This window comes from Hemibagrus wyckioides, linkage group LG20, assembly GCF_019097595.1.
Source record: "Hemibagrus wyckioides isolate EC202008001 linkage group LG20, SWU_Hwy_1.0, whole genome shotgun sequence".
Classification (NCBI taxonomy): domain Eukaryota; kingdom Metazoa; phylum Chordata; class Actinopteri; order Siluriformes; family Bagridae; genus Hemibagrus; species Hemibagrus wyckioides.
Window position 1 is genome coordinate 13,375,556 of NC_080729.1, and position 20,277 is coordinate 13,395,832.

General features: G+C 37.9%; 1 protein-coding gene across 1 annotated transcript in view; it reads left to right on the forward strand.

Annotated features, from left to right (window-relative positions):
* Window positions 1–20,277, forward strand: part of sema6ba (sema domain, transmembrane domain (TM), and cytoplasmic domain, (semaphorin) 6Ba) — a 140,249-nt gene that overhangs the window by 59,467 nt on the left and 60,505 nt on the right. Inside the window, exon 3 of the mRNA XM_058372802.1 lies at window positions 18,078–18,197. Within this exon, the coding sequence (XP_058228785.1) occupies window positions 18,095–18,197 (103 nt within the window). The 5' untranslated portion in view covers window positions 18,078–18,094. The remainder of the gene's footprint in view (window positions 1–18,077; window positions 18,198–20,277) is intronic.

Sequence of the window (20,277 nt, forward strand, 5' to 3'; positions counted from 1 at the left end):
ATTCTTATCCGTCATCCCTTTGCCTTCGTCTCTCCATGAAACCTCTTGTTTTTTTATTCCTAATGAGACCACTGAGGCAAGACGACTACACATATTTCTCCCTTCAACATGTGCCTCATTCTTATTCTTCATTTTTTAGACCTGTATGTGCCTTATTCTCTAACACAGGACTTTTGTTTTCTTTCTTAGGGAGATCTATCACGTGAGAGCATGTGACCTTTTCGTTTCAGACATATGGGCTCCATTTAACTAACTGTGTGACTTCTCATAATGAGAATGAACACTTATGCATTCAAAGCTTTCACATTTTACATTTAAACCAACGTCTTAATCTCTTCAATATTAGGAGCAGTTTTGAGTAACATTTAGTACAATCCCAAGTAAGTGTTTTTCAATTCTGTCATACTACAAAATGTGGGAAAGTTTAAGGGCGGTGAATACTTTTTGCAAGGCAGCTCTCTATCACGTCTGTTTACCTCTACAGATATTTTTCTACATATTCCTGTTGAATTAAAGTGTTCTTAGATCCTTCCAAAAGAGAGCTACCGTATTCCCAGTTCATTGCATATAGCTCACAGAAATCTCAAACACAAACTAATTTTATACTTCAAGCCCTTTTTGCCACTTGAGTAATGCGTTCCTAGGTTGATTTGGCAGATAAATACAAAGTGGCACTATAATGTACATCTAGCTCTAGTCTAGCTTCTCCTCACTGCTTCATGCGCAATAGCAATTAGCTAATTTGTTGAAGGTTTTCTTTAGTCATCCCGGAAATCTGAAAGAAGATGTTTCGCCACTTTTTCTATGCAGGTAAAGATCACAACACACATCCTGTCAAAAGCTAATTGCACTAGAGCTAACCTAGCCTTTTGTTAATAGAGACAGTCTCGGTTTTCTGGACTGTCCACCAGCCGTGTTTCTCGTAAAACAGTCTTGTAAAAGTGTTTAACGGCCACATCTGCAAAGTACTGTGCAGTAGCTCGGGACACCGCATAGTCTGATTCTGGTAGAAGCAACTGTTAGCACACTATAGCTTCAGCAAACACAGTTACAGATGTACTTATGCTCAGCCAAAGCCTTTAAACTGATCTGATCTCCTGTTTTCCGTTTTTGTACCGTCTGTATGCCAGATCAGATCAGATATAAAAGAGTTCCCTGTTTCCCTGTGCCCTGGTGGCTGTTGTGTTTTAATTGAGCCTTTGCTATACATTTAGCACTTGTAGTAATAAATCATTTGTAGTAGCTATGGTTGCTGATAAGCTTTGTTTTTAGAGTGATTACAGATCCGTATCTGAGACTACTGAAAAACTGTATTTTCTATTCGGGAGTGCTTTAGATCTCAAAATTTGTTTTTGTTCTGCCTTAAAACCCCTACTGCTCTCATTGAGCTGATGTAACCCTTTTCTCGACTGAGATCATCTGAGATCCATCTGGCCCAGCAGGCCCACTCCAGCCTGTAAAAATGGCAGTGAGCCATTTCTATTTTCCTTCATGGAGAAGATTATAACTGTTGTGAGGGGAAAATGACTGTCTGGATAAACAGCATCAAGCATTTACATACATTAGGCAAATGCTTTATTTCCAAAGGAACTTACAAGTAAGGCAGAATACAATCCGAGCGTACAATCTAGCAGCGGAAGGTTAAGACTGGTTCATGCTTCTTTTTACACAAGCTTCAGAATCCTTTGGAAAGACAGTTCAGATATCGAGCTGACAAAAATATGTGAATGTGAATGCAGTATATTCAATCAGTAGTCCGTGATAACCACTAAGCTACTACTTTCCCCAAAGCCCAATATATCTATTTAGGAAACACTCTAGCTAGTCTAATATATAATTAGCTTGAGTTAGCTGCTTCATAGTAATTTTTAACATTTCAGTAGAAAGAATTTAAAACTTCAGATACATTTACTTTATTACAGTCTTCTGTTTTTGGGCTCCACTTAACTCTACTCCATGTCACTTCACTTCACTTCATTCACGATGAAGTCATGGCTGCGAGCATGGCAGATGACTGTGATTGAGTTCAACCACTCTGAAAGCTTCGGTTTTCCACACTGAGTCCTGGATACTACTCTCTTTAGACCAATTTACATAAAATCTGAATTTCTAAGAGTAGTATTTTGTTTGTAATTAAAATTCAGGTTTTTGAAAGGAAGAAATATGGCACATAAACCTTGCTGCCATCAACAAGGTAGTGACTTCTGAAGGGTGTGAAAGGTGGTGAGAGCAGTAGCTGATATTAATATGCAATACATAAACTATGTAGTGCTTCCTTTTTAACCCTTTTAACAGGCATTCAATGAAATACTACTGAATTTTTCATTTATTTTAATTTTTTGTTAAATTGATGAATTTACAATCAAATGTTCTTAGACATTTAGTTTCCCACACACACTAGACAGGAGACCATGACAGTCACCTTCTTTTAAACAATCACCTTCTATATAAAAACAATCAACAAAAATAAAATATACTACATATCCTACACACACAGTTGGAAACTTCGGGACAATTCTACATACACTATATTGTGCCAAAGGTTTTGGGATACCCCTCCAAGTCATTGAATTCAGGTGTTGTTTTTTAGGGGTTGGGCTCGGCCCCTTAGTTCCAGTGAAAGGAACTCTTAATGCTTCAGCATACCAAGACATTTTGGACAGTTTCATGCTCCCAACTTTGTGGGAACAGTCTGGGATGCCCCCTTCCTGTTCCAACATGACTGCACACCAGTGCACAAAGCAAGGTTCATAAAGACATGGATGAGAGTTTGGTGTGGAGGAACTTGACTGGCCTGCACAGAGTCCTGACCTCAACCCAGTAGAACACCTTTAAGATGAATTAGAGTGGAGACTGCTAGCCAGGCCAAAACTGGGATGTCTGCCATTACATGCACGTGAATGTAATATGGAGTTGGCCTGGCCTTTGCAGCTATAACAGCTTCAACTCTTCTGGGAAGGCTTTCCACAAGGTTTAGGAGTATGTTTATGGGAATTTTTGACCATTCCTCTAGAAGTCATTTGTGAGATCAGACACTGATGTTGGATGAGAAGTCCTGGCTCGCAGTCTCCTTTCACTGGAACTAAGGGGCCAAGCTCAACCCCTGAAAAACAACACTTGAATTCAATGATTTGGAGGGGTGTCCAAAAATGTTTGGCAATATAGTGTATTTTAGTAAAAGGCTGACAAAAGTTTAACCAATAGCCCACTCAGTTTGTGAGCTTGCCTAGCTTCTTAAAATTGGGAAATAGATCTGGGGACTGAAGTGCAAGTTTCTTGTCTATTGATATATTTAAGCTCATGAACCTGATGATGAATCTAGCTCACAGCTGTTTGATGGCAGGCAGTGAACTCCTGTTTCGTCACTTCAGTTTAGCGGCTTTGTTAACATGTTTCAACACACCTTATCCATAAATACAGGGGCATGAATTTAATATTATACCTTCAATGGCCAGAATAGACAGTCAAAAGCAAAGTGTGTGTTTTAGCAATTTAATAACTATTGACATTTTTGCTCTGAAGCTTGGTGAATGCAGAGTAGTGCTGGCGATATCAGTGTCTGGTTTTCATATCGATTTTAAAGCTGTACTGCAAAAACTGAAGTCTTCTGAATATATTATGTGAAGTGCACTCACTGTAGTTCCTTGAGGTGAAGGGAAGCTGTAGAGGTATATTTGTGATCATTATATATTGGAATTAAAATGATAAATGTGTGTGGTTGAAACGATTCAATTGTGGAGCTTATGAAGAGTTCAACTGTTTTATCGACTGATTGATGCTGCACATCTGCTTGGATCTTCTGCAGCTGTGAACAATTCCACATGGATACCCCAAAGATTTGTACTTCTCTGAAATAGTTTATGCTCATGACCCTTTCAGTACATAAACTCACCTGCTCTTGAAGAACTTTTGCTATAGTCATAAACACTGTCCTGTGCTCATCCCAGAACTCTTACACACAGCAAGCTCATACTGAGCATCCTTTCAATCCACTTACAGTTTACAGCTGTACGATATTAATGATTTATAATCTGCCTGTCACCAAGAAGAGGAAGGGTTTCCTTCTTCTTTTAGGGAGTATTTCCTTTCGATTCTTGCCTCTAGCTTGATCATTCAAGCTCTAAAATTACATCCAGATTTCTGCAAAGCTGCTTTGTGACTGCGTCTTTTGTTAGAAGTGCTATACAAATAAAATTGCCTTGAAGTGAGTATTGCCACCTCACAGCTCCAGGGTCTCCAGTTCAGTCGTCAGCTTGGGTTATTGTCAATGCAGAGTTTTGCATGTTCTCCCATGGGTTCTCTCTAGGTTCTCTATTTTCTTCTCAACCTCCCCAAAAAAACATGCCGTTGGATTGCCATGGTGTGTGTGTGTGTGTGCAAGGTGCCTTTGATAGCCTGGTGTTTCATTCAAGGATTCATTCATTCTACTCTCAAAATAAGTTCTGAAACCACCACTTTTCCTTTTTAAATCAGCTCAACCGATCTGTTTTCATTCAGTCCCCGGAGTTTAGGGACTGTGAAGTAATTTAGCTAACTACAAGCCAGAAATTGTTGCTGTGTCAAACCTCTGAAACCATTCTGTTGGACTTTGCGACTGTTAATTATCTACAGTGTTGCTATCAATATGTTATGACTAGAGTCTATTCAGAATAGTGGGATAGTGACCATGTAGGACACTTATGAAAAGCTCCAAAATAATTCAGACATGCTGTTACTTTGGAAATGTGCAAATCCCCCAAAGCACTTTAAAATGAATTACTAATTCGTGTTTCTTTCATCTCTCTCTCTCTCTCTCTCTCTCTCTCTCTCTCTCTCTCAATTAGTGATATGCTGTTCAGTGCAATTGGCGGGGGTGGAATACTTTAATGTAGATCAAAGTTAAAAACTTAGTGGAGACTAGCTTCATTTAAGCCTACTCCATGCCAAATAACCCAGAGTGCACAGCTAGCTAACACTCACCCTCTCTATCTAGTCAATAAACTGCCTAATGAGAATATTCAATCAATAGATTCTAGTAAGCCACACAGGAAGACAGAAGGGTGGCTAATTAGTGTACATTACTGAACTAGTCAATGTGTGGTCTCTATCATGCCTATATATCCTTGAGCTCTTGCTGTCGTGCTTTAGGATTTTGTGAGAGCAAACAGGGAGCAGTTGGAGATATTTGTTTACCACGATGAAGGTCGTCTGTTTTTTCTTCTCAGCAGCTATCAGAATTGCTGCTGATCTTTGTGTACAGATGCTTCATAGGCAGCGTTTGAGAACATCTTCACAGGAGTCTTGATAAGAAGCGACGTTATGGGTTCTGCAGTGACATCTGGGTTTGATTGCTCGAGTCTATCATAAAAGCTGCAAATCTGTTTGGAAAAGAATGCATGATTTATTAGCTGGCCAAAACATGTTTCCTGTTTCTCAGATTTTAATTGTTTTGTATTCCACACAAAAAAAAAAAAAAACCCCGTTAAAAATAACATTCATTTCTGAAACTATTTAAGCGAAATTGTTTACTGTATTGTAGTATGTATTGATATTAATAGATTGATTTATGGGATATTTTTTTATCCAAAGTGACAAGGCAGGGATCTTAATTCACAACCCAATAAAGCTACAAACTTTAAAATATTAAAGTGGATTCAGTTCAAATATCCACAATCATCACCGACCATTTTGTCAAATACAAATGACTGCTGTATTCCTTTATTAATTAGGACAATAATGCAGGTCATTTAAATCATGGGGGATATTTAAATATGACCGCAGTTTACTGTATGAATAAGGCATAAAGATAACTGCCCCTGGCTGGTGTCGTAGTGAGTTTAGTGACATATCACATCTGAATCAAAGTCATCAGTGGATGTGCTGCCAGGCATGTTGGATGTGTGAACATAAGGTAAAAATGGTATGAAAAATAAATATGGAAAAAGCTTTATTTGGACCCCAAGACTCTGTGTCGCAACAAGGGCTTGAACAGTTATGCATCGTTACTATTTTTCAAAATATGAGTATGAGTATATATCAGTACTGACACTGATACTGAAATAATCTGGGACATCACTGAACATTTTATTTATCTCTCTTGCAGCTAGTAATGAACTTGTGCTTTTTTCAACAATTTTTTTACCAGAAAAATGGAATTTGCACCTGTTTGGTTGTGTTTTGTTTATTCTGCATTGAATTTCTTTGTCAAGTCACACACTACAGTGGAGGTTAATGGCTCATATGAAATTAGGTATTCAGCACTGTAAGAATTTGTATTGTTTTTCCATAAAAAATGGTGACATCAAACCCAGTTCTGCTCTCTGTGATGCCCCAAGTGCTTGTTCATAAGCACTTCAAATTATTAAGGTGTTATCTTCACTGAAATCACTAAAATTCTGTGTAAGGTTATCCTAACAGAGGGGAAAAACATCTCACGCTGAAATCCAACACTGAAAGACTAATTATATCAGTCTGCTATATTTTATATCAGGTGATAAAATAATTCATTTGTTTATACTGATTCAAAAGTCGATTTTCATTCCGCTGGATTAAAAATGGTTATATCTTAAATAAATGATTTAAACCTTGATTTACCCTGAGCCTGATTGAATGTGAGAAAACATTTCACAATATTTACATTTAACATTTACACTGTTTAGAAGACCTTATCCGGTAAGACTTACTGAAATACTTTGTAGGATCTATCAGATACTCTTCTTGTGCTAGGTTTGTGGGTCAGGGTTTATATAGTAAACAAGTTACACCTCATTAGAGAGAACATGGTACCGTAAAAAAGCCAAGAAGGGATATATATAGTCAGATTTATGTTTTTTCACCAAAACATGATTTTATTGCTTATACTGAATTTAAAGGTTAATAAATAAGGTTCTGAATGACTAGACTGAATGATGTAGAGTGAGCGTGATCAATTCACATAGTATTAACCTAAATCAGTTACACTGTGGAATCTCACTGATGGAAATGATAACTTTAGTGTTAAATATAGGGCAGGTAAAACATGAATGGTGGAACAGTGCAGTGGAAGTGTGTCTTTTGCTTCACACCAGTGTTGTGGGTTTGAATCTCAGCTCAGGTGTGAGCTCGGTGTGTGATTTTATTCAGAGCTTTGAAAACACATACTGAAGTCATGCTGGATGGTACCAAAATGAATTGTGGTAATGTTACTCGTTTCAATCACATGGCATCGATGTATGCATTATGTAAATTCAGCAAGGGTTTTTGTTTCAGTGTACATAGCCTACTTTGCTTTGAATGCTCAAATTCGCTAATCACAGATAGTATAGTATCACATGGTATCAGTGTTTTTTCTTTTTTAACAAGTATAAGTAAATAAGCACAGCCTGACCAGCTACTACTACTACTACTACTAACACTACAAATAATAATAATAATAATAACATTAATAATAATTAGAAGAAGAAGACGTATTTAAATATTGCACTATTCATATATTTTACAATTCACTTTCGTGTAAAATGTCTCTTATGGAGTTTTTGCATATGGTTCTTTTAGCTGAAATTGCCACTCTGTTCCTAAGTAAGTCAAATAAATAGATGTGGTGCTAGGTGTGTGTGTGTGTGTGTGTGTGTGTGTGTGTGTGTGCGTGTGTGCCCATGTGTGAAGGTCAGTGTTATGCAGAGCTGTATTTGGGTCATTGCAGCAATTAGAAGCTAAAGGTGATAATGTGTACACACCAGGAGCATACTGATAAGGAATAAATTTACTTACCTGTGAATGTTTTTTTTTATTGACTGGTGTAATTCTGGATGCAGATCATGTTTTTTCCACAGACACACCTGCAAGATTATGGATCTGCCAGTTTCTCTGCATGCGTATTATCGAAACATACCCAGACTCCATTAACTTACTGTGTGTGTCTGCAGGTGTGTGCATAAAAATAAAAGAAACGGGTGAGGATTGCTGAATTGATGTAATGGGAAGATCGAGGAGGTCAGTGGGAACTGGGCTCTATAGTTATCTCTTTTTCATTCAAATAATGGTTGCGACTCTTTTTCTTGAATTTTCACTTGTCCCCAATTTTCTTACAAAATAATGTTGCTTGTAGATATTTTCATAGTAAACATTGTGGTGGCTCAAAAAAGCAAATGCTGCCACAGGTTTTATTTTATCAGAGTTTATATTGTTATTGATATTGTATTATTTTATTGCCCAGACATTTTTTCTTTCTGCTCCAAATTGTTTATACATGCATCTTTCCATCAATCCATCTAGTCCATCTGCCTCAGCAAGCCTTTTATCTATCTGTTAATTTGGATCCATCCATCCATGCTGTCATCCATCCATCCATCCATCTATCCATCCATCCATGCTGTCATCCATCCATCCATTAATCTATTCATATATCCATCCATCCATCCATTGAGTATTAAATCCTTTAATCCATCAGTTCATATATCTGTTTATCCACCCATCCATCCATGCTGTCATCCATCCATCCATTCATCCATCCATCCATTAATCTATTCATATATCCATCCATCCATCGAGTATTAAATCCTTTAATCCATCAGTTCATATATCTGTTTATCCACCCATCCATCCATCCACCCATTGATTGATTGATCCATCCATCCATCCACCATTTATTAATCTACTGAATTATCCAGCAAACCATCCATCCATGCATTGCTTTATTGATCTACCCATCCATCCATTAACCTTTTGATACATTCAAACATCAATCCATCCATCCATCCATCCATCCATCCATCTATCTATCTATCTATCTATCTATCTATCTATCTATCTATCTATCTATCTATCTATCTATCTATCTATCTATCTATCTATCTATCTATCTATCTATCCATCCATCCATCCACATAAATCCATCCATCTATCAGTTTATGATTAGTCATACAATGAGTGGGTGTGTGTGTTTGTGTGTGTGTGTGTGTGAAAGAGAGAGGGGGGGGAGAGAGAGAGAGAGAGAGCATGTTTGCCATCTATGTCTCGGCTTGATATTTCCTCATTTGCACATACAGAGCATTGTGTCACCTGGCAGTATTGAATTTAGATATCCAGCCAGCTTTGTTCCTGTGTGAAAGCTCTTTCAGATTGTGGGCGTGTGATACACACCTGTCGTGGTGTGCTCATTAGAAAGCCATACTTCCTGTGTCTACATCACACTTCCATCCAGCTTACATGGAAAGAGGTATCAAAAAGATGGGAGGGATAAACATGCTGGAAAAGGGGGAGTTGTATATGGAAGTGTAATTTCAAGTTGCTCCTGGATTCTTCATATTTCTATTTAGGTGTCATTTCTGTTTCGATGTCTATTCTGTATTCTCTCATTAAAAAGCAATACACGTGTTCATTTTTACCTCTCCATCCCCCTCTTCTTCTCCTTCTCTAACTCGGCCACATTGCCAGTTAGCTCTCCTTTTTCTCCTCCTTCTCACTACCCCCTCTCTTCTCCCCCTCTTTCTCTTTCTCCCCTCTCTTCTTCTTCTTTAACGCCCCTCCATCCCCCTCTCAATCTCCTGTTCATAGTCAGAGGTGCGGCTCTTCCCACAGCACTAAATCTCACCTTATTACACAAGGAAAGGGAGAAAGAAACAGATCCATGAGAGATTTACAAGACATTATTATCCTACTACTCAGATCTGGAGCATGTTTTCAGGAGGAACAGTTCGGATGGAGAAGGTGAGGAATACACTAAAGACACTCGACCTAGGAGGTAGGCGTGTGTGTGGACCAGCAGGGTGTCAGAGCTCCTGTCAGGTTCTGGTTACTCAAGAATGTTGCCATTCATGCCTTTCTGACCCAGGTGGTGTGGTTTGTTGATGTAAGATTCAGTGCAAAAAGACTGTATTTTTGTTCCACTGTTAAGTGGTCTTGTGTATATCTTTTGCATTAGTTGTATATATTATGTAGTCACAAAGGGCAGCATTCAGAATCAGTGACTCTGAAGATCAAAAGTTACGGCAATATTTACAGAGGGAAAGTTATGTGTGTTGAGAGACAGGTTATGTAGCTCCTTGAGCTGATTTGTTGTGCTCCCTGTTACGATTATTAAAATCACCTGTGTATTTCATGCCTCAGAGGTTTTCTTAAGTAGACCTTTTTAGTAGTGTCTAGACTACCATCTTTGAACAATCAAGGGATAGACTAATGCAGACTAAATAAACAATCAAATACTATGTAGCACAAAAGCAGGCAATTTTATTTTTATTATTATTTTTATTATTATTATTATTATTATTATTATTATTATTATTATTATTATTATTAAATTCAAATTCAAATTTTATTCATCACATACGAAATCATACACAGTACGACATGTAGTGAAATGCTTTTTCATTTAAGAAAGAAAAGAGTAAAAATTAAAGTATGTGGACATGGAAAGTAAAGGGATATAGTTAAAAATATATAGAGAAAAACAGGGAAAATTAAATGTAACAAAATAATTGTGAAAAACCAACAGTTATCGGATATGCATATGCAAATATATGTGTGTATATATAGATATATGTATATAAATATAAATATGCATATATAATATAAATATAAACAGTAAATATAATATAAAAATATAAAAATAACATAAAAATAAAAAATGTAAATATAAAATATAATTTATTATTATTATTTAAAAAAATATGATAAATGAATTTGAAGATAAATTTAAATCTCAATGTTTTCCACACATTATCTGTCAACTTCAAAATAAAATAGCACTTGATCCATCGCATTCTGTAATATAGCATTAAATAATGATACTAAATCAACATTAGGAAATTGTAATGTGAGGTCCTGAAGATGTGATGTCTTCTGTTTCATCACACTTTTCATTTCTTCATTCTCTGATTTAAAGGATAAGCTGACCAAGCACTCATCTACTGTGCTTCCAGATAATTCCAGTTAATTCATAATTTTAGCTATTTAAGCAGTGTCTCTGATTATGAGGCTGTCATGTGAAAGATTTTGTGTAGTCTGTAGTGAGGTCTGAGTATAGCTGTGTATAGGTTCTGAATGACTTAGATTGTATAGTCCATAGTGAGAGCTGAGATCTGAGTATAGCTGTGTTCCAAATGGCTATACCCTATGAACTCTACTGTCTGATGTATGAACTTCAAATGAAACATGATGTATAAGCGGTTTCCCAGTCAACAGCAAATGAATTCATATGCATGTAATGTAGCACTGCTATCTATATAAGAATACAATGAATTTTTTAAATGTTGAAAAATTTATCACACATCATAGCCCAACTCCTCTTACACTGTAAGCACCGCTGTGACTGTTGAGTACACAAAATGTCCAACATTCCTTTTTTTATTGAATGAGTGCATCATCCAGGTAGATGAAGTGCACACCTTCTTCTTCTTCTTCTTCTTGGAATTTTAAGTGTGACCACTCTACTCAAAATACAAAATGGTGTAGAAAAAATCTTAGGAATACCAGTGTGCACAAGTGTAAATGTGAACTCCTCACTAATTGAGTAAATCAACTTAGGCTAAGCAGCGGAGCCAAATTTTTGAGTAAAATGTTACCACGCAAACGTTTTGACCACTGAATACAAATTAGAATTGACTACATATTACAAGCACACTGTCCATCCTTGCTTTATCCTGCGTACTCCTGTTTTACTCTCGATGCCTATAATGTCATGGCATTTTGACTTCTTGCAGTGGGTCTTATTATTGTTCTCCAGACAGCCACCGGGGAAAATTTTTTATGATTTCGAGAGGACAGAAAGGCTTCCAACCCAGGGACATTTCACTGACTGTCCTTCCCGTGGTCTCTAAGCAATTGTCTGCCTTGGATAGGATGTGGGGGACATTCTAACAGCTAAATCTCTCTGGAATTAAAGCTAGTTTAACGAGCCAAAGTGGGTGGGCGGATAGGTGCTGCTTACAAAACCCATGTGCGCGGCCATCTTCTTGGCACATTTAGACACAATTTAAAGACTAATTAGAGTTCATTCTCTAATCTAAAATCTATGTTTTGTTGTTCCAAGCTCCAAATGCAGATATGGGTCTCATTTCTGAAGCGTAGCCATAATAGGTTGGAAAAAAAAACACATGACCTTTGATCTCCCTGACCGACCCTTTGTGCTAAGGACTCAAGAGAGCAGTAAATGAGTGGCAGCAAGATGGATGGAGGGATGGAACGGAGAGGAGGATTACAAAACTGAGAAAGGTTTTGGGCAACTTGTGCCTGCTTTAACAGATTTAACAGCTTGGTGTGTCTTCTGGTTCCTTTGTTTTGGTTATATGGTCCCTTTGTTAGTCTCTAGCTATAAAAGTGCACTATCTTTCTCTCTCTCTCTCTCTCTCTCTCTCTCTGTCTTGCTTTCACTTCTTTCTCACAATCTATCTCTTGCACACATCCATATTTAAAGCAGAAAATCCAGGGTGATTTTTCTTTTCCCTTTCCGTTCGTCCTCTCCAGCTTCCTTGAATTCAGAGTGACTGCTTTTCCTCTGCAATTACACACTCAACATATGAGAAGGATGTGAATCTCATATTCTCTCCTCTGTGCCTTATAAAACTGTAAGTAAATTATGAAGCATAAGCCTCGTAGGGTTGCTATTAATTTAGGAACTCGTTACCGAATGCATCAGGTGATATCCTGGTCTCAAATCCTCGCTGTCATGTCTCACTTTCTCCCTCGCTCGACCACCCCGAAGGGATGCCTTAATTACATTATTCTGTGTTTTATCTCTATGGAACACACATAATTGCACTTGCTGCTATAATAAAAAAAAGGAGAAAAAAAACAGAATGCTTGCTAATATGAAGCTGCACTGCTGAGGAGTAACATACTGAGTAGCGGTATGAAACCACTCAGGTACATGCAGCACATTTGACAGTGATTAGCAAGCTGAAAACAACAGCATTTACCACAGAGAAGCGTGATCGCTGCATCATATGGGTGTATCATCAAAACCTATAATCATCTCCACCAGCAAATCATAATCAGCGTGGTTATTATTACACTCCATAAAGACGTGCCTGATCATAAAGCTAACAGATTTGAAACCAGCAGGTCCACGGTGTTGCAGACTTTTTGTTCTTTTAGTTCTTCAGGTCACAGAGCTGTTGGAAATACAGTTTTATTTTCTCACATTTGAAATCCAAACAGATAACAGCTCACACAAAAGTCTAGCATCAGACTGAAAATAGCACTGGTTTCATAGTGGAGTCATTAAACTAGAGAACTTTAAGTTTTTTTGGTCAGCAAACTCGGCAAGTCATAACTAGTTTTAATTACACTGTAATAGTTCAGCAGCATTCAGCTACCCAATAATTACCCAGCTTGCTAATTAGCTTAGCTGACAGTATGTTTCCAACAGCAGGTATTTGCTTTTACTGTTAATGAGAGTATTTGTGATTATGCTGAAAATATAGCTACCATTAAAGTCATGTTTGTTATCTCTATTTAGTTTGTTTTGTCTTGGTTGGTGTACAGATGTGTAGGAGTGTCGAGGAGGAGACATGCAAACAACATTTGTTAAGCTGCCTAAACACAGCACTGTGTTATTAATTATTAAGCTTGCTAGATAGCTCAGGGGTCCCCAACCTTTTTTGTACCATGGACCGGTTTGATACCGTACCATTTTACTACGACACTGGGGGCGGGAGGGTCAAGGGGCTGACATTAGTCTTTGGGTCATTTTAGCATGGGTTAGCTTGCGGACTTAATGACGTATGGAAAAAGCCGCAACTGAATCAAATGTGGGAGTGTGGCGCAGTTGGAAGTGGCAATTTTTCAAAATAAAACACATATTATCTTAAGTTATATATATAAAATTATAATTTTATTGTTTCTTTGCGGCCCGGTACGAAATGATCCACCACGTACCGGTCCATGGCCTGGTGGTTGGGACCCCTGAGTTAGCTGATCTAACATCATATCTCCAGAAGCTGGCATTTGCTGTTTGCATGTTAGCTAACTTTAGGCCAGGATTATTAACAACACAGACTGTACCTCAGCTCAAAAAAGTTTTAATGGACAAGTTGATGTCTAGATAAAGTGTAGAAAAGGTGGTGTCATATACTAGTTTGATTTACCCTGTAATAGTTTAGGAACATTTGCTAAGATACCTAAACACAGCATTGTGTAATCCAGCTTGCTAGTTAGGTAGCTATAAAGCCAGATCTCATGTTTGCTAGCTAAATTTAGGCCATCTAGGGGGAGGACATTCTTCCGAATGTAAAATACAGGCTTTAATTATACTTTAATAGTTTAGCAACATTTGTTAAGCTGCTTAAACACATCATCCGGCTAATAATTACTAGTTCACTGAAAATAGCTATCACAAAAGCCAAAAGTCATGTTGCTAGCTACATTTAGGCCATCTTGGGAAACCAAGCTGGTTTTAATTACACTATAATAGTTTAGAAACATTAGTTAAGCTACCTAAACACAGCATTGGGCTAATAATGATCCAGTTTGCTAGTTAGCTGAGCTAACATAGTTTACTTTAAAAAAAAACAAAAAAAAACACACTCTTTAACAACACAGCCTGCAGCTCAGAACAGTTTTTGATGGACATGTTGGTGTATAGGTGTGTAGGGGAATAGAGGCTCAGCTGGCTTCATGGAAGTGGTGGGTGGATAGATGCATTATTAGACATGGGATTAGTAAAATCAAATAAAGCTAACCATATGCTATTTGTGTCCAGACAGAAGTAGAGGTTTGTATGAGGTTGCACCCACATAGCCATTAAATATAAAATTACTGCATACAGTATATACAGTAAATTGAAGTAGGTGGCACACGGAGTAGTGCTGCTGCCTCACATCTCAGACTTTGTAGCAGTTTCTGTGCATGTTCTCACTGTTTGTGTGGGTTTCCTCCAGGTTTTCTTCCCACCGCCCGAAAATCCACCAGTAAGTGGATTGGCTAGGATAAACTGATTCCAGGTGTGCATGAGGGTGTTTATGTGTATACTAATAAAGCCCTGTGATGGACTGGCATCCCACCCAGAGTGTATTCCCGCTTCACACACCCAGGGACAGTGTTCCCTGGATTCTCTGTGCCCTTAACCAGGATAAAGCTGTTACAAAATGAGCAAGAGTGAATGTGTATCCCGTAGAATCCAAATGTAAGACATAACTCAGATGTTGTCGAGTCCACACTCGGCCCAGTTTTCTGTTCACTAAAACATAATCAATCAAGAGACACCCAGGTTCCCAAGAGGGAGAAGGGAAAGTCTACACTGTTTGTCCCTGTGGGACTGTGAATTCCAAATCTCTGTAATACGTTCTTTTCTTTCCACTTATTCAGTCCAACTGATTAGAAATAATCGATTGTGTCAGCTTTGTGTTTGGAGCCTCAGAGATGTGGTATACAGCAGGAGGGATGCTGTGTGTAGATTGAAGTCTTTTGTTATGTCGTGTTGGCTGTGCGTCTGCGTACCAAACTGCTGTTTGCTGTTTACGCGCGTGGGTAATGTGCTGGAAAAAAAGGAGCTTTGACAAACTGCCATAAATCATCAGGCAATTAAACAATGTGCAGAGGAATTCACATTGTGAATGACAAGGAGGGAAAAGAAAGGAAGAGGAAAAAAAGGAAAAAGTGATGAGCAGATGGTGGTGTCCCTTGTTTTGTGCCCTTTTGAACTGGTCACTCAGAGCAGACATTTTTCTTTCGCTCAAATAGGAAATTGTGTGTAATTACCAGTTGTGTGTGTGTGTGTGTGTGTGTGTGGTCGGTCTTCAGACTCTTAATTGTGGGTTGTCTGTGAAGAAGGCGGACTTCGCACCTTCAATCTGGAAGCATTCTGGGCAAAGTGACTGCCTGAGATAAAAGCTGTTGTCTAGCAGTTTCATGGTTACACATGTGTGCACATAAACTACCATAGACACACACACACATCCATATACAATCATGCAGATGTTTTTCGCAAGTTGACGCAAACACCAAAGACATTTATTTCAATTGCAAGCATTTTTTTTTATATTGTTTTTCTTTTGAAACAGAACAAAGGAAAATAAGACAAACGTATCTTCTTCTTCCATAAACTCCAGTGCTTCTGTCTTTGTCTCACTTAATTAAGTCTAAGTCAATTTAGCATGACCATATTTAGTTACCGTCTTGCTAAAGCATCACTCACTCGTGATAGTGAATATTAACATAAAGATTTGGCTTAAAAGATCAAAGAATGTCGGCTTAGAGGAACAAAATGAAATGAACATGGCAAAAAAAAATTGATATTAAGTGCAGATCCCAGAGGCAATTTATCTAAAATACAATATGTATTATACATGTATTAATCCAATTAATCAACTTATCAACTAGAATGTCTTATCATGAGTTCACTGGCAGGTTATATTCACTTCTTTCACGAGAAGTAAGAACTAATATTGGCTGAAGAACTTAATAGGAATAGTAAAAATGTCTTTAATAAGTCCTAATGAGAAATACTAATACATGTTTCCCATGTTTGCAGATATTTATGCTTCGTTTTTCCTAGCTGAATGTTTGTCAGTGCTGGAGTTATGGCAAAAAGTAGGAAGAAGACTGCATTGAAATATATTTAAATATATTTTACACAAACTGTTGAAAAGTTTAAAAGTGCAGTTCAGAATTGCAACTCAGTTTGAAACAGGAAAGGTTTACTCTATCTTTATACACAAGCCTGTCTCAATGGCCCGACTATGTTCAGTTACTGTTAAGCTCTGTGTTTTGCATCAGTCACTGTTTTTTAGATAAAGTGCCTCAGTGAACTATATGAATATAGCTTCTAATTTTTTTTTTGCCCTCATGTTTGATTTGCGTTTTGGTTAGATCTAGTATATAGTGTGTCAGGCTGGTACTGATTCTCTATATTATTAGTGTGTTAATATTCACATCTTGTCCAAGCAGGGTAGGGTTGCTGGTTTTTTCAAGACCTTTTCCCACTGCACAGGGTGCTGGATATTTTTGTCACCAGAAAATTGTGCTGAGAAAGAAATTATACTGTACCAGTACCGTTTGTTGCTGATGTCTATGCATACCTCATCACCATGTAAAGACTTACACACAGAATAATGTTGCTCAAAGTTTGTGCAGCACATCAAAATCAAGAACAGAAATCATTTCATTTTCTGCACATGCTTTGTGTGATTTTTTTTTATTGTGCTGAGACTGTCCTTATAATTATGACACAGGATACATTACAACCATTGCAGATATGTTAGTTAATCATATAGCTTACTGGTCAACATAAAACTTTTCATTACAAACATTTATGATAGTATTCATCGAGTAATGAACCGCAATGGCAATGGTGATGGTGGATCAGATTCCTGTAGGTTTCTACAAGGGATTTTCTGGGTACTATTAAACAGCCAAATTCTGTAGCGCTTTCTTTCATGGATAGATTATTACCATCATAATAACATCAGACAAGCCATTATGAACCAACAGAATTCCTTAACGGTTTCTTGTGATTTTTCAGCAGGGTGTTCAAATTGTCCAGTTGTCAACTTGGTGGAAAATCATCTAGAATCGCAGCTTCAGTTGGTTAATATATGTGGATCAGTCATTGCTTTTGAACAGGAAGTGGGATAATCCTCAAAGTTCAAGCCGTTAATTAATATTCTACTGATTTTTTTTTTTAGTGAGAGTTGATCTTGAGTTCAGATTGCTTGTGTCTGTGTGAAGTTCCTGGTCTCCTCCCACCCCCATAACATGCTGGTATGTAAATTAGCTATCCCAATTTGCCCCTAAGTGTGAATGAGGGTGCAAATAGGGGTCTATGCTGCCCTGGAATAGATATACTGCTGTCTTGCCTTGCTCCCTCTGGATCCACCACAACCCTGGTGTTGAATTAATGAATAATAATAACTGTCTATCCAGCTGAGCAAAAGTTTGGTTTTTGACCCCTATCTATCTATCTTGCAGACAAATCACTTATATAACTGATCCATATCTGAGACACACTATAATTAAGTGAATTTGCTTCTTTTCCTTAATTTAGCCATCGACCTAGTGGCTAGATATGCACACGATACATTAAAGACCATACAGTAGTCCTGCAGTGTGTGTGTGTGTGTCTATATTTGTATTTGGATGTGTACTTTCACTAACATTTCTTCCCATCTTCCTGTCCCAAACAGTTCTGGCAACCGCTATCATGACTACCCACACCTTCCTCCTGATTCTCCTGGCTGTTCTCCGATTGGCTGACTGCTCGTTTCCAGAGGAACCAGGTCCTTTAATCTCCACCCCTGCTGAGGGTAAGCCCCTCCCCCGCTTCCACCATCTACAACTTCCACCCCACCAATTACAGCAGCTGAAGGATGACATTTGGACAGGGCCCTGTGGGAATCCTACCGTGACCAGTAAAGCAAAATCTCATGGGATGACTAAGAACTGGAGAACTCATCTCATATGAGCCAGAAGGATAGGACTGTACTTTTAAACTTGTCAGGGAGGAATGGGCAAGAACAAAATTAATTAGCGAAAGATGGTTTTAGAAGTTCATAACATAATTAAAAATATTGTGATTTAATGATATGATTGCAATGTTTTGCACCCAGGGTGTGAAAACACAGGGTAATGGATTTGTTTATTAGATGACTGGCATCATTTTGCCAGTGCAGTCACTCTTAGCAATATTTTTTGTGGCATAAATGAAATCCTTATCTATTTTTACTTATAATTATACTAAAATGTTGTTGTCAGTCCTGCTCCTGAAAATTCAACACAAGCTAATCCCAGTAGTCCCAATAATCCCAGTCATCAGAAACACCTGGATATCAGAGTGAGATGTATTTACTTAGATTTAGGCCTATGGTAAGTCTTCATCTAGTGGGTGCAAGTGCTGAGGATGCAGAAGATATGGATAGGTGGAGAGAGATGATTTGCTGTGGCGACCCCTGAAGGGAAAAGTCGAAAGAAGAAGAACGTCTTCATAGTCTTCATATCAAATTTTTCTCATTTTCCTTATAAATGGAATTCCCCTTCATTTTCCCACTAAATCTCTAGCTACTACATCTGTAGCCTAGGTGCAATTACTACAACTGAAAACATTTTCCATACTGAGAAACTAAAAGAAAAGTTATCACTTATAGTTAGCACTTATAGTTCTTTAGCTCTTTAGTGGTATTTTTAAATGAAATTTAAATGTGTAAATTATGCCATCTACTTTTCCAGAGAAAAAATGTTCAATTATGTATTAAAACATAGTTGAAACTAGAGAAAGTTTAAGTAACCACAATTAGTCTTTATTGTAAGTTCTCCAGTGTTGAAATATTAGATAAAACTTTATAAGAATGGCTTTATGTACTTCTTTCTCATGCAGAAAAGGCTAGTAATTGTGGTTCTGTGACCCCTGGGCAGTAATTATTACCAGAATACCTTTTTAAATGCCCACCAGGACCAGACATGTTCTGAAGGAAAGTACTGTTTCAGCCCTCCTAACCAACAAGTGTGGAGAGAATCTCTTGGATAATGGTGATGAGATCCACCACCCAGTGGGCCAGTCTTTGCCCCTGACTAGAGCAGCATCAGCCTCTGTTACTTTCCTTAATGACAGATGAACAGTTGGTTGACTGCCAAAGGGCATGGATGGGGCACAGCAAGGAACAAACTGCAAGTACTTTTTCATGACTTCTACAAGGTCACGCAACTGATTCTCAAAGTCACATGACCTTAGGCATTGAATCAAGCACAAGGTCACCCCAAAATCATCTGGCCACCAGCACATGCAAGACAAACTTATTGCCAAAAGGCACTAATTTCAGACACTCATTTAAGTTCAACATCTTTTATAGGCTTAAAAGGAGGGGCCTTAAGGGACACCAGCACAAGACAGGAGAGGATTGTGACAGAGGAAAGGTTGCTTGAGTTTATAAAGACTCATATACTAGGAGCTCTTTGCTTTCAGGACTGTTTTCTTGACTGTTTGGTTGCAGGCCTTAATTGGTGGTTAATTCTAAAGAGCTAAGCCCACAGGAACAGGTGACCTCATTAATATATCATTGAATATAGACAGCATGTCTGCTCAAGGAGGAATTGTTCCAACCACTAGAAAAAGCAGTAATGGAAAAGTCTTGCCAGTGGTTTTGGGGCCACATGCAGGATTCTGTGGCCTTGTTGGTAAATTCTCTATAACTTTAATCAGCAAGATGATATCTGTAGTAGATGGTGATGCCAGTTAAAGGCCAGTGCATTCTGTCCCATTTAGCTGTTTGGGTCTGCCAAGGGGAACCACAATTAACAAGTCTAGCAATGCTATCAAGGGATGATTGACTTAAAGCTAATGGATACCATTATCATTATTATGATTTAAAAAAATAAGTGTATGAAAAAACA